The sequence below is a fragment of the Artibeus jamaicensis genome, unplaced genomic scaffold (genome assembly GCF_021234435.1).
Source record: "Artibeus jamaicensis isolate MK-2021 breed Jamaican fruit bat unplaced genomic scaffold, CSHL_Jam_final scaffold_625, whole genome shotgun sequence".
NCBI classification, from domain to species: domain Eukaryota; kingdom Metazoa; phylum Chordata; class Mammalia; order Chiroptera; family Phyllostomidae; genus Artibeus; species Artibeus jamaicensis.
In genome coordinates this window covers 3739473-3754300 of record NW_026522051.1, presented here as the reverse complement: position 1 = coordinate 3754300, position 14828 = coordinate 3739473, and the positions used below count along the sequence as shown (strand labels likewise).

Below are 14828 nucleotides of genomic sequence, written 5' to 3'. Positions count from 1 at the left end.
GCCCGCAGCCTGGGGCCGGACACTCCGGGTGGACCCTCCAAGGAAAGCCTGCGGCCTCTCCATCTGAACAGCCGCCACCACAGACGGGACATGGTTTATACCGTCATCCACCAACGGCGATGTGGTTCTCCTGGCTGGCTCCCGTCCCAAAGAAACACAGTGAGTTCTGATACCTGCTGACAACTTATGATATCAGATTGTCCATCTGCAGGAATGTCAGGAGTAATGAGATCATACATGTGTGTGGAAGCCCCCAAACAGTTAAGGGTAAACGGCATGACGCCCGGGACACCAGACGGACCAGGAGTCAGTGTTCAAGCTACACAGTGGGTACCTGGGTGTTCTTTATACCATACTTTCTAAAATCTTTTATTTGTGTGTGAGGTTCTTTCATTCTAAAACTTTAAAAACTCAAAGCAAACAACAAACTGAAATAACTGCAACTTAAAGCAGAATTAGTCCAATTCGGTAATGGTCTGGTCTGTGGCCGTCCGTCCAAATGGAAAGTGCCTGGGCCTCACACTTGTGCTGGAGGGCAGTGTGGGGCGCACAGAGGCGTCACGTCTACGACACACCCGACGGCACACCAGTGCGCAGCTGTGACTCTGGCCGGGGGCCCGGGGGCTCTGGGTGCTCGTTTCCAGCCCGACGCACTGCAGAGGGCAGCCCCCGGGGGGAGGGCCCGCAGCCCGGCCAGGGGCAGGAGCACAGACACCCACGCGCCGTCCAGTCTCATCGGGCTCGGGTCGGGGACCTAGGAAACCCCGCGAAGGAATTCGGGTGTGCCGGGCTGATGAGATGGCACAGCCTCGGCAGGCTACGAGTGCACCCGGCAGCCTGATGCAGGCTCGGTGACGCCTGGGCTTCTCGTCTTCTTCTTAACTAGAAAGGGGACAGGCCATCCTTCACCCAGGCAAAGCAGCCAAACCCCATGTTCCAACGGAACGTGGGCTCTCTGGCTTGGGACGTCAGCGCAAATACTTCAGTGACGGTCTGGTCTGATGTCGTCCAGATGGCCGGTCTGGACATGTTGAAAACAGGGCCAGTGGTTAGAGCGGCTCACTGTGAGTGTGCGTCACAGCCTTGCTGCGGGCCCCTGCGTGAGAGCCCAGCGGGCGGCCGGGGCGGGGTGGCCAGGGCCCGCACGTCTCTGTCCCTGCGAGTCCCCACCTGCTCTCTAGGCCCTGTGGCAGGACAGCTGCATGGCTGGCACACAGGGGACAAACATGACAAGACGGGACGTCAGACACATGTAGCCGAGCTCTCCCTGACCAGCGTCTACCTCCACGTTCAGAGGACTAAACACAGGTATGAACAAAGGCGGCAGAACAACACAGCTCTCTCCCTGCAGGTGAGACAGCGACAGTTTTGGCCTCTTTATTGATTGCAGGTCCCATGTTTAAAAACCACAGAGGACAATCAGTTCCAATTGAGTCGCTAACCAGAGGAAAGTGTGCTTGTCTTCCCACCTGCTGGGTGCTCGGGGAGGACCGGCCTGCAGGCTCACAGAGCCTCGGAGCCATGGAGAGGGGCCACGTGAGCGAGCGGGCAGGTGTGCACGGCAGCAGCGGCGCCGGGACTTCTCTGATCAACTCGCTGATTGGAGGCCTGGCCCTGGGCCCCAGCGCACTGAGTCTGCCGGTGCTGCTCTCATTCAAATCCCATCCCCAATGCCCCAGAACAGGACTAGAAAAGTGGCCCGAGTGTGGAGGCTGCTTATGGCTTGGCTAGGAAACAGCTGCTGGTCTCCTCTGAGCACCTGTAAAAGTGGTGGGAACTACAGGGTTCTTCTCGGCCTCAGGAGAACTTCCCAGAGGGGGGCGGGGGGCCCAGGAACCCGCCAGCCTGCTTGGTGGCAGCTCGAGAAGGGGCAAGGCCCAGGATCTTCTGGATGTTCTGTGAGGAAGACGGAGCAGACACTGGATTCACCACGAGCGGCAGAAGGGCGCGCAACACAGCCCCCACAGGAGGAGAGGCCCCCGGACTGGCGTCCCTGGGTGAGCTCCTGCAGGGCAACGGCTGCCGCGTGACTTCCTGAAAGGCCCAGGATGCGGCGGAGGCCACAGACAGAAGCCCTGGTACCTGACCGGGCTCCCATCCACAAACTGGGGGAGTTGGTCTTTCCCCGTGGGGAACCATAAAAAGAGGCATCTTTAGCTTCAGCGCAAAGCGTCTAAAGCTCACTCACTAGCTGTGTCTGGAAGGAAGGCCTTCCCCTGAGTGTGGGACACTGGGGCCCTAGAACAAGCGAGCGAAAGACCCCCGGGGCCACAGAGTACAGCTGCTATCACGGAGCAAGGGCCGACGCAGGCCCTGAAACCAGGGAGGACACGCCGTCACTCGGTGCTTACTGACAGGCACGTTCTGAGGATCACGTCCTCAGGCGCCTGCGTCCCCTTTGACCTTCGGAGAGGACACCTGCACAAACCCAGGTGGGGCCACCAGAGCCCCCAGCCGACCACACCCAGAGGCTGGGCGACATCCCACGCCGTGCGAGGTCTCTTGTTCCCCGAAATGCGGCAGCAGCAGGGGCCCGACCCTCACCTGCCGGATGGACATGGTGCAGAGGATGTACAGGAAGATGAAGGAGCAGTCGGTGCTGTCGTCCCCCAGCAGGTTCCGGTGCGACAGGCCCTGGATATAGGACAGCGGGGTGAAGGGCAGCTTGGCCACCACTCGGCCATCAAATCTGGAAAGGAGAACACAGAGGCCTGTTGTCTGTGGATGACTGGCAAGCTTCTTAGTTCCAGAGAAGAGCCCGGGGCCAAAACAGAGCTTCCAGGCCCTTGACCTTTAGAAAGCAGAGACGCTGACAGGCTGAAACGAGGCCTGCACAGGAGGTGAGGGAGGACGCGGGCCGCTCCTTTCTCTGAACCAGTGAGTCCTAATTTTTGCAGCCTCGGGGTCCTGGACAAAAGACACATCTGGAGCCCTTTCAGACCGGTGCGTGCACCCAGCCGGGGCGGGGGGGGGGGTCACAGGGCTGTGCCGGGACGCTGGGAGCAGCTGGCAGGCGGAGCCGCGCAGGAGGTACTCACATGGAGTTGAACATCCCCATCAGGGCGGTGAAGCAGAAGCCGATGGCGAACATGGACTTCATGCGGACCTGCAAGGACACACTCAGCCTCACTCCACCCTGCGCAGCCGCCGCCACCGGGCACACCACCAGAGTTCTGCTTCCACGCCACACTTCTGAAGGCGCTGCTCAGCTGAAGGCCGTCTGCCGGCCGACCGCGCTCGCCTGCCAGCCCTCTTCTCCTGGCTGCCTGCTGGGCACCTGCCCCAGAGCGGCCCTGACACCCAATTCCGGCTGCTGAGTGCTAAGCACAAGTGGGACCGGGACTCTGAAAAGGGAGGCGCCGGCACCCATGTGCCAGGCCCCATGCCCCTCCAGCCAACTTCTTTCTTAATCACCATGTCGTAAAGGTGTAATTAGCAGATCATAAAGGTGTGACGTTAACAGTTGCTGTGGCTGCATCTCTATCTCCACTTCTGGTCGTTTCCAGATTTGGGAACTACCCAAATTTACTACATGGTAAACAGGTAATAATTGTGTCAATAAAAAGTTATTTTTATTGTACCTCTAAATTACAATCTTCTTAGCAAGAATTTCAAGATAAAGAAATCTACAAAAGGCCTCTCAGTAACCAAGAAACGACTGTGGCCGAGTCCAGACGCCCCCCGTGAGATGCTCAGAAATTCAGAGGGAAAAGTGGTCACGCCCTATCACCAGCCCACCTCCGCCTTCGAAAGAGATGCTGAGCAAACCACTCCTTACAGACAGCGAGTGAGCGGTCACGGACCCCTGGCCTCACACGGCACGCCTGCCCCTCGGGACAGAGACCGCTCCGAGGGCAAAGGGCGCAAGGAAGGCCCTCTGTAATGCTCCGCCCCCACCCTGGGGTCCTAGGCCCCCACCCGGAGAGGCAGCCTTATCATGAGGAAGGAGCAGACCCTAAACCCAGGGCCCAATCCGGAGCCACGGGCAAGGAACAAACGATGGCCCAGCTGCTGGACAGAGCCGTTCCTGACCCCGAGGTACCTCTTCACCACCATCCGCCCAGCAACACCCAACACTGCACAGCCTGCAGAGACTTCACAGTTCTGCACAGGTAAGTGTGGTGTCCTTGATGTCAATCAGGGTCTTTTGCTAAAAAGACAGCGTGTGGCTTACTGGGAAGGCGGCTGTAGGACTCTTACCATGGACAGGTCTCGGTTGTTGTTCTTCAGTCTCTCCTCCTGCCTCTCTGGAAGGGACACGGAAGTGGTTAGGGCAGGGCACCGAGCGCCGCACAGGTGTGCCCACCGCTGACTCGGGCTTCAAAAACACTTCCACACCTCTCTCGCCTATTTTAACGAGACCCACTGATTACCGGGCACACTGTGTCCTCGTTATTAACAGAGGATTTGTCGGCAGCAGAGCACCAAACTATTTCAATTTAAATACATGAAAATCTTTCAAGGTTAATTTTTTTTAATCCTCACCTGAGGATGTGTTCGCTGATTTGATAGAGAGGAAAAGAGACAAAGAGAGACATTGATGTGTGAGAGATACATCGTTCAGTTGCCTCCTGCATGTGCCCTGAATGGGGATCGAACCTGCAACCTTTGGCGTGGGATGGTGTTCCAACCAACTGAGCCGCCCGGCAGGGGGCTCGAGTTTCAGTTCTGAACACTCCCTCCCGGCTGTCTCACCTCTGCACACAGCAGAACCCCTGTATTAAACCCGGAGGCAGTGCCAGGCAGCCTGCACCCAGGTGAGTTGTTCACCACGGGCCTCAGGGTGCCGATGTCCAGGTGACAGTGAAGGAGCAACATTACATCGTCCCGAGACATAGCTCCACGTCTGTCTCTGCAGACCGTGCCCTCCAGCCCCCGGCCCTCAGCCGTGGCGTCACTCCCACCACGCGCTCTCCCCATGGGGTCTTGTCTGCCCCGTGGACTCAACTACTAGTCATCAGCCTACGGTTCCAACACACCCTTGCAGCCTTTCTCCCTCTGCCAGCTCCAAAGCCACCACCCGATGGTGCGTCCAACGTCCGCCCCCACAGTCACACTGAGCCCAGTGTGCTGGGACCGGAGGCCATCCTCTCTCCTCCTGCCCGCCCCAATCTGCTACTCCTCCGACCAGAGCCCTGCGCTTCTCCCATCCCCCGCCCTCTCTACCACCCGCATCTCCCAGTGTCTCTCCAGGGTGACCGACCCCACACAGTAGACGCACAGCAGAATCTGGGCATGGAACTAAGCACGCAGGCCCCTTGGAAGACCCCTGAGACCCCCACACTAAACTGAAAAGCTTTCATCCAAAGAGGATGCTGGCACCATCCAGCCTGGCAGAGTTCTCTCCTGGGACAGAACAGCAGTGACCTACACAGAGAGACAGTGTCTGAACCGAACACACCATTTCCCCCTCGTTTCCGAGTCGGGAAGCATCATAAACACAAATCACGTCCAGTCATTTATAAGTTGTCTTTTTGGAAGAGAACTACATTTGGTAATTAAATTCTAAAATACACCAAAAGCCAAAGTCACACCGCCGGTTTTCAGATGAGATGAGAATTACTCAGCAGAAAACCTCCGCCCTTGTGGATTTCCATCCCCCGTGAACCCTTGGGGAGGAAGCCACTGCGGTGACAAATGCAGGTGATGCAGACTAGGCTGGAAACGATCGCCCCAGACACGAGACACAGTATGTTTCCCAAACAAGGCCAGGAAACCTCAGCCAAATTCAAAAGCTGCAGCTGCCAACACCCTTCCCCTGAAGCTGACGTTTCAAAGCTGAGAGAGCACAAGGAGCAACCTCTCGAACTTGACCCACCAAATGGTCAAGAGAAGCGAGAAAGGCAGGGTGAGCCAGTGCTCGGAGGGCCGCTGACGGGTTCACACGAGGGCCCGCTGTCAATGCCGCTGTTACAGCCTCAGCCGCTCAGAACTCGCCTCTTCCGGAGCACCCGCATTTCGCGTCCACCAGGGCCTCGACTTACCTATCTTCTTCTTCTGCTGCCGGCCCGCTGACTCGGTGATTGTTTCCTTCTTCTTTTCCACTGTAAACACAGAGGAACATGGTGAAAATTAACTGTGCGTCAGGCTAAAGAAACAAAGTCTGAATCCGTGACAGAGGCTTAGGTCCCCTGCCCACTCTGGTTGTGGTCAGGACTGAGCCAGCTGGTCCGACCCCGAGCCTGCTGGTGGGGAAAGGCAGCCCCACGCTCTAGGCCCACGCATACTGGCCATGGAGCAGGCGCCCTCACTCCAGGGCCCGTAAAGGACTGCAGGAGGACATGGGCGGGGTCTGCATGGGGACTGCAGACCACCCGCCAGGGGGCTGCGGGGATGTGACCAGCAAGCTCAGCTTTCAGGCCTTGGCACAGAACTCTGGTCCTGGTAGCCACATTCTCACTGTCACTGCAGGGGCAGGGTCAGCTGGTCAGCGGTCAGCCGCCCACCTGACAGGCGCCATTCTGGGGAGGTGCAAAGACAAACGGGATCCTCGCTATCTACAGAAAAAATATGGGACCACCCAACAACAGGGAGTGAGAAGAGGAACCCCCAAGGAAATTGCAAGAGAACAACCAGCCAGATGAGAGCAAGACCAAGGAACGAGGCGTCCTGGAACCCAGTGAAGATAGGGCCCAGGCCTGCGACATTCCCCAGACAGGGAACTCCTGAGGGAGGGTCATACCTGGGCAGGTAAAGCCAAGGAACCTGCTTTTAGAACCACTGAGGGGCACTGTCAGTGATAAATAAGCGAAGGAAGAGGAAGCTGCAACTTAAAAAGCCTGACTTGTCCGCTGATCCTTTGTCTCCTGTGACATGCACATGTCCTTCAACCTTGCTAAGCCCCCACCTCCTTCTCTGCAAAGGAGGCGACATTCACACAGCTGACCACACACGGTTGCCAGGTGGGTCAAAGGAGATGCTGTGAGAAGTAAAACGCGTCAAACTCTTATGAAAACAGAAAGAAAAGTCCCAGAACACAGGAAGCCATAGGAATTTTAGATGCAAAAGTTAGCTTTAATCTTTATAAGACAGAAAAGAACTCAGATAGCCAAACAGAACTCCTGAGAACAATACTCACTAAACCTCCAGCAGCCCCCTTGGCAGTGTCCCCTGGAAATTCCTGCTTCATTTCAAAGGCAACAAACAAGACTTGTTCTTAACCTCTTTGTCAAACATGCCTTCAACCAACCAGAACATGACTTATCCCCCAGGACACCACTTACCTTGATGCCAATCGTAAGGAACTGTTGTTTGCCAAAAACACCTTAGTCCTTAACATGCCCCTCTTTCTGCACTTTTGCCACGACCTCTGTCTGGACTTCCTTCCCCCATATCATTCCCCCTGCAAATTCTAACCACCCACGCGGCTGCCTGCATCAAAAAGGCTTCCACCGCCCCTAACACGTACCTGTCACATTGGGATACTCTGCACGAAAGTCTATTCCTAACTAGACTTCGAGTTGGATCGTCCCTGCATCCCTCTTCGGTGCTCCCATCAGCTGGTGCTTCTCAAACACCCACTGCAAGTAGGTGCTTCATGCACTTGGCCCACTGAAACTACTTCTGAAAGGAAGCTGCCATACTCACGTTTTTTACTCTGCTTTTCCACTTCCGCCTTCAATCTCTTGTACTTGTCTGTCCTGTACACCAGGACCCAGGTGATGCCTGCAATGTGAACAGCGACGTGCTATATGGAGACATGTTTGCAAAGGTCCCAACAACTGTTGCTTCAACCAAAGCACCTGGAGCGTGGTGTCAAAGTGTCTCCGCAAACACGACCGTGACCAGAGACGCCCGGCTGTCGCGCGCACACGACCTCGCCCGCCCCTGCGCACGAGCCGCCCCGAGGTTTCCTGGGCTAAAGCAGGTGGAGCCCCCAAGCAAACAAGGCTGGCGACCTGTCCCACGGTGGCTCAAGGAACCCCTGGACTGGGACCCTTCCCTCGGGGACAGCTCAACGTCAGGGAAGCAGCCGCCCTCACCCTCGGCGAGAAGAGCCGTGCACACGGAGATAAAAACGATGAGCAGCGTGTCCGCGAACATGGTGCTCATCTCGCACTTTCGGTTCTGCACTTCCACCCGCCGGGGGAAGCGCTCCACGGCCACTGAGAATGCAGCGAGAGACGGTTTCCCTGGACTAAGGACCCCCGAGTAACTCCGCGACTCTGACAGCCTGGGAGTCACACTTCCGCTTCCGGGGCACAGCGTCCGTAAAGCACTTTCCGGAGAGGGGCGTGGCCGCGCGAAACAAGGGAAAACCAGCCGGGCTCTGGCGAGTCTCGCGAGAGCTGGAGTGGGACCAAGGGACCCGGTCCCGCGGGACCTGGTCTTGGGCGCTGAGTCGCGATTGCGGGCGCGCTTTCTGGGGGCCGGAAACCACGCGTCTGGATTTGTTTGCGCTCTGCCTCGGCCTCACCTCTGAGGCCGGTTAGGTAGTGCAGCCAGCGTTTGCTGCAAAGTGGAGAGACCGACTTCCACCAACGCCTACGGCACGTACTGCATGCCTGCTGACGCCGCGGAGGTCGTGCGCACCCGCGCTCTGTGGCCCTAGCGAGGGAGGGATGCTGTGCGCGCACAGTGTGATTTAGGGATCTAGAGGTATGCGCCGGGGGCCCGCGGCGGCCCAGCGGACGGAGTGGTCGGAGACAGCGAGCAGGAGCAGTGGCCGCAGCGACTCCGAGGAGCAGCGCTTCTGGGGGAGACGGGAACACACACGGAGCAGGGGGTGGGGTGTCCGAGACGCAACCCTGAACCCTGGTGTCTGCGGAAGGCACAGATCAATCAATGCGCTCTGCAGGCTGGCCGTGGGTCAGTGGTGGGAGGTGCTAGGATGAAGGAGTGGGCACTGACAGGCAACCAGTCCCCCTGCAAGATCCAGCGCCCCGTTTCCAACGTCGCCCCGTTTTCCAGGAAAATCCAGAAGGCCTGATGTAATGGGAAAGTTCAATTACGAGTGCTGGTAGTTCATTAAAATTAAAAACTGCTGTATCGTCTAAAGAAAATGTCTCAGCTGCCTGGTTTCCGCCAGATTTTGTGTGTGTGTAAACCTGGAAGGTGGCTGAACTGTCGTCTCCCCACGACATGCACTTGCTATCATTGTTTCTGTCCTCTTGAAATTCCAATGCACTTTATTTGTGCTGCTCGGGTAACACAGCTTTTGTCCTTATTTAGTTATATGTGCATTTCTCGTCTTCTCTTTCGACTTAAGAGACCCTACTCCTTCCAGCAGACATGGAGCTCCTGCTGCGGCAGGAACAGCGGTGGGCCACCATAGGGGTGGAGAGGGTGATGAAGGCACTATTAAGTTATGCGTCGTAAGAAGGTATAATAGAGGTGGTCAGAGAGCACAGGTGAGGGCGGGCGAGGTAGGTGGTTCCTGGAGGAGCTGGGAAGTCCTTTCCGTCCAGCCTCAACCTGATTTGAGTGGTTCAGGTCCGGCAGGTTTTTATTCTGCTTGGTACGCCCCTGATAAATGTGGAGGTGCAGCGAGGGCACGACCTTTGAAGTCATGCCTGGTTTTCCTTCTGGCTGTGCCAGGTCATCGACAGCCACCCTGAGCATGTCATTTAGTCCTTGAGCCTCAGTTTCTGTGTCTGCAAAATGGTGATAACAGCAGCTGTGGAGAACTGTTACAGAGATTGCCTGCGTAGGAGCGTGTTACAGAGCTGCTCCTGGCGCGTTCAGCTCTTCCAGTCCAGCGTGCTGCGGTGTGTAGGGGGCGCCCTTAGTTCCTATCCAATAAATAAATAAACAAACAAACAAACAAACAACTAATTAAGCTATGACACACCATTGATTGGAAGATGCGTTTTATTCCCAGGTGCTAAAATGTAAGAAAAACATGACTCGCAGTCAGTGAGAGGAAAGCATTTTGCTGATTCCTGTGGGAACATTACCTGTGGAACCATGAACCGCTAGGGTCACGCTTCCTTCTCTAGGGCAGTGATGTCATAACCCTGGGCCCCACATTGAAAAACATCTGAGCCCCCCAGTGCTAGAGGCAAATTCACATAACATCTTTCCTACGTCCTCCCAGATTCCTGTGTTGGATTTGTAGGGTTTCCCCATGAAGACCACCCACCCAAAGTTCCCTGTCCTGCTCTGGCTTCCATAACAGGCTTTGTCCTGAGACTTCCATCTACTCTTCTCTAGGGCTGGGCTTCTGGCTCCCTGCTCCCACGTCTCCCTCCTTAGTTTACAGTTTGCTAACTTCCTGGGAGAGGTAAATGGGAGATAAGCCCCACAGTGTTCTCACATTATTAGTAGGATTAGTAATAATACTGTTCTTTAAACAGACATTCCATATAGGGTTAGGCATCCTGAAAGATTCAGAGAGAAGTTAAGTCCCTGCTGCTAACTGAGGTCTGGGGGATACGGCTTTGGGTCTGACTCCTGACCCCACCAGTGCAAGCTGTGTTACTTGAGCAAGTGGTCGGATTTCTCTGAGCCTCAATTGTTTTTTTTTCAAAATCTGTAGAGGTAAAAATTCCTCCTTTGCACAATGACTGTGAGGCTTACTGAGGGGTGGGAGCAAGTTCTGGAGTCGGACCACCTGTCTTCACATCTGGTCGCCACACAACCAGATGTGCGGTTTTAGGCAAATCATTTCTTCAGGCCATGCCTCAGTTTCCCTGAATGCAGAATGGCAGGTTCATAGCCGCGTCATTCATGACAGCCAGAGGGTGGAAGTCACCCACCAGTGCATCGCTGAATGAGTAGATAAAAAACAGCAACAACGTGTAATGGAATGTGAGTCAGCTTTAAAAAAGAAGTGGATTCAGCCCTGACTCGTGTGGCTCAATGGGTTGAGTGTCTTCCACAAGGCAGAAGGTCGCCAGTTTGATTCCGGGTCAGGGCAGGAGTCTGGGTTGTGGGTGCAGTCCCAGGTTGGGACCTGTCAATGTTTCTCATAATGGCGTTCCTCTCTCTGTCTCCCACTAGCGGTGGTAGTGGGGAGTCATGGAAGTATCTGGAGCTTGGATGGTAGGCGTGCAAAATAAGGAGTGTTTCCGGGTTTTAATCAGTCTGGCAGCTGGAAATAGGGGGGCTTCATCGAGGGAGACCACAGCCAGGAAACCTGGCTATGGGGCTGCCTTCAGTCCATGTTGGAGTGAGGGGCCCAGAGCGGGACACATTGGATCAGTGGGAATTGGGGAGGAAGAGCAAAAGCCCAGGGAATTTTGAAGAATGAAATAGTAATTCTTAGAACTAAATAAGATGGGATGAAGAAGGAAAATACTTTATAATTCTAAGGTTCAGCCAAAGGACTTTCTAAGTCTTCTGTGCCCTGAAGCTTTTACAATCCTTGGGACTCTCTTTAAGAAAAAAGAATATGGACTTATGGGTCAGAATTAAGTACCGAAGTGAGCTCCTAATTAGAAGGGCCCCCTGCAAGTGAGGGTCTCAGTTGGAGGTTCCTTGATTCCAGGGTAAACCTGTCTGCGTTTTATCTAGATGGGACCACCCTGACAGTGGCTGGGAAGGCTTTTAAGAGAGGGAAATATAAAAACTTTAGTTTCAACATTAAATTTCTGTGATATGAGAAGGGGCCTTTGAGCCCTGGCTGGTGTGGCTCAGTGGACTGAGCTCTGGGCTGAGAACCAAAGGGCCACCAGTTCGTTTCCTAGTCAGGGCACGTGCCTGGGTTGTGGGCCAGGTCCCCAGTGGGGGAGTGTGCGAGAGGCAACCACACATTGATGTTTCTCTCCCTGTCTTTCTCCCTCCCTTCCCCTCTCTCTAGAAATAAATAAAATCTTTTAAAGTTCTAAAAAAAAAAAAAACAAGGAGCCTTTGAATATATTTACACACCTAACCAAATTCGCTTTATTTTCGTCATGCACGAGGCTGGGCCATCTTAAATAGAAGCTGAGCTCTGAGGTGCCGTTTCCCATTCCAAATGCACTCTGTCATGCTTCCTCAGTATTCCCGTGATGCACCGTTGGCCCCTAGACCACTCTTACTCACTAACAGACTCTAACCCTTCATCGTAGTGATGCGCCCGGCTGCCAAAAAGACATTGACTTTCATTCGCGGAGACACACAAATCCCAGAAGCAGTGCTATTGAACCTCCACCAGCTCAGTGCTCCAACTCCGGGCCTTTTGGGAGCTCAGCCTCTGTACCCAGCTCAGGGCCCCTGAGCAGATACTGAGACGTGTCCGTGGAAGGAACGACATGTATGTCCCGTGCACAGAAGCCCTCCCCAAAGCGCAGGAGACTCACCCCTTCCTTCCTGGGCTTTGGGCCCCTCGGCCTGTCCCGGGCACAGGGACACAGACCTGTCGTTCTGTTCTCTGAGGTCTCTGGGCTCTCAGCCCTTGCAGATAATTCCTTCCACGGGCTCTGAATGTGGGGAGGGGCCACGCAAGTCTGCTCCCAGGAAGCTGGAGGCCTCAGTCACTCTGAGCCTGTGAACTGCAGGATGAGTGAGTTACCAGGCACAAAGAGAACAAACACTTCACCATAACAAAAGGGCCAGTTCCGTGTGAAGACCAAACACTGAAATATCTTTGCACCACATTCAGAGCTTCGGAAAATACGAAATAAAAACAGGCAGACCTGAAAGGAGAAACGGATAAGTCCACAATGAGAGTCTGTCTGATACAAGTAGGCGGAAAATCAGTAAGGATAGAAAAGGCTTGAAAAGGATTTGTGCGTGAGATAAATACTCCCTTCCCCCGCCATTCCCTTTAGTTCATGTCCATGGGTCATACATCTAAGTTCTTTGGGTTCTACATTTCCCATACTATTCTTAACCTCCCCCTGTTTACATTTGAGACCCGAATGTAAAAACATGAGACCATACACGTCTCACGAGAAACAGGAGTAAGTTTCTTTAGAAATGGAGTTAAAAACACCTGCATGGCAAAAAGTACCAGGAGCAAAAGACAAACAACAAAGTACTTGCCCTGTGCTACAGACCAATGGCTGGTTGCTATGAAAAAAATAAAATGATGAGACCAAAACCAGGACAAGACAATGGACAGAAATCCCCAGTAGAGGGTTCGCCAAAAAAAGTACCTTAAAGCAATAAAAAGATGGCTGTGCCCCCGCCACCTCCCCCCCCGCCCCACACACACTGAGAGAACGCCAGTTTAAGACCCACTGGCGCCGTTTCTCAGCTGTCCCCTGGCCTGGGCTGTCAACTTGTTGGAAATCCTGAGCTTGGACCACACCGGCAGCCCCGTCTCCCGGAGGTTGCTGGTGGAGATGTGAAGTTGTACAACCTGTGCACGGGGCTGTAGCATCGTGAGATGAAATCATACAGGCACGACAACTTTCAGGGGCCACCTTGAAAGGCCAACGTGAGGGAGAAGGACAGACACCTCCGTCCCCACTGAAAATACCCATTTTCGGGGCCCCGGCCCTCCCACGTGTTCAGCCCGCCATCTCTTCCCCCTGCTGGAAGTGCTGGGCTGCCTTCCTCCGCCCCAGGGCTTTCCCGCAGTAACTGGGGGGAGTTCTGGAGCCCGTCCACACCCCTCCTGCTCCTGGGGTGTCTTGACTGTTGGGCTCCATTAAGGGGCTGTCAGCCCAGGCTTGCCATGTTGTGCCAAAGGGTCATTTGTGAAAGATGTTTTATTATTATTTTTTAAGCAATGTTGCTTTATCGGTGTATCCAGGACAAATAGCACTGGCAAGACAGTGAATGTGTGCATCCTGAGGAAACAACCCAGCGAAACGACCCAGGTTTGCACTGTGAAGGACCCCTGTCCGGGTGGTCGGCACCTCCCTCACCTCTCGCATGTGTGTGCGTGTGCCGTGTACGTGTCTCTGTGTGCAACCTGCTGGAAGCCTCAGAATTCTGGTTGTACCAAGGTGTAAGGGGTTCCATTGCGAAGGGAACTTCCTGGATACGGGTTGGACTATGGACATTATCTTTTCATTTATTTTTTTAAAATCTATTTTTAAATATATTTTAACAGGCATTTAACAGTCAACGAAACGGAGGCACATAGAAATTCAGAGACTCACCAAGGTCACAAAGTCAGCAGTAGTGCAAATTGTGGACTTTGCTTTTCTGGCCAGAGCTCACGTGGTCTTCTTTCCACAGGCCGGTGATTGTCCAGCTTGCATGGGTCCAAGTCTCCCGAAGAGCTTGTGGGACACAGACCGCCGGCCTCCCCGGGAGTCCCACGCCAGTTCTGGGGCAGAGCCCGTGACCTGCATCCCCGATGCTGCTGTGGCCTGCGACTGAGCTGTGAGTGCAGCTGTGTCTGCGACTGTGACTGATGGATATTCCAGACCTAGATGTGAGGTGGCCTCGAGAGCGTCTTTGCAGAGCTGCCCTGGTTACGGTCTGTCAGTGCAGGGGCTGGTTCGCGGGAGGCACCACGTGGCCTCTTTGTAAAGTACACAACCGTACACTCCCGACACAGTGCACCTGACTAATGCAACATGCTGCTGAACGTCAACTGTAATGGAAAAATAAATTTTAATAAATGGCAGAACATCGTTAGGCCATACGGAGAAGTAAGGATGCTTCAGAGATGTGCTGAAGTGGAGGCACATATTTTCTGCTGGGAAATGTGCTCAGAAATGAAAGAAGTAGGCGTGGTGCCCCTACAGGAAGGACTTCCAGACCAGAGGCGCAACAGAAAGCTCAGCGGCTCAGGGAGAGAAGGCCGGCCATTGGGTAGAGGACTGGCCAGCAGCTGCCCTCTTGCGCTGACTTCATCCCTAGATGCGACCGAGGCCAGAGATTGATGAGGCCAACTAAACAGTGATCACATGTATCGAGACAATATATTTCCTTGAATCTCTTCTCTGTGTCTTATTGAAAATCTTTGTTTTTGTGGTTTTTTTGTTAATTTGTTTTGTTTTAGTCGG

At 54.4% G+C, this 14828-nt stretch overlaps 1 protein-coding gene across 1 annotated transcript; it reads right to left on the bottom strand.

Moving 5' to 3' along the window:
- Positions 1 to 1309: 1309 nt before the first annotated feature.
- TMCO1 (transmembrane and coiled-coil domains 1) lies at positions 1310 to 8185 on the bottom strand. The gene is made up of 7 exons (XM_037167488.2): positions 7983 to 8185; positions 7588 to 7665; positions 5985 to 6044; positions 4201 to 4247; positions 3039 to 3106; positions 2545 to 2689; positions 1310 to 1896 (listed from the first exon to the last, which is right to left on the bottom strand). The coding sequence occupies exons 1-7, from the start codon at positions 8050 to 8052 to the stop codon at positions 1798 to 1800; spliced, it is 567 nt and encodes a 188-aa protein (XP_037023383.1). The 5' UTR covers positions 8053 to 8185; the 3' UTR covers positions 1310 to 1797.
- Between the last annotated feature and the right edge of the window lie 6643 nt (positions 8186 to 14828).

What these genes read in the sequence shown, in the direction of transcription:
- TMCO1 (XM_037167488.2), bottom strand. Translation starts at nt 8,052, where the DNA reads ATGAGCACCATGTTCGCGGACACGCTGCTCATCGTTTTTATCTCCGTG. An exon ending in GGAAAAGCAGAGTAAAAAAC is followed by an intron (nt 6,045 to 7,587) that starts GTGAGTATGGCA and finishes CTGTGTTTACAG; the next exon opens with TGGAAAAGAAGAAGGAAACA. An exon ending in GCAGCAGAAGAAGAAGATAG is followed by an intron (nt 4,248 to 5,984) that starts GTAAGTCGAGGC and finishes TGTCCCTTCCAG; the next exon opens with AGAGGCAGGAGGAGAGACTG.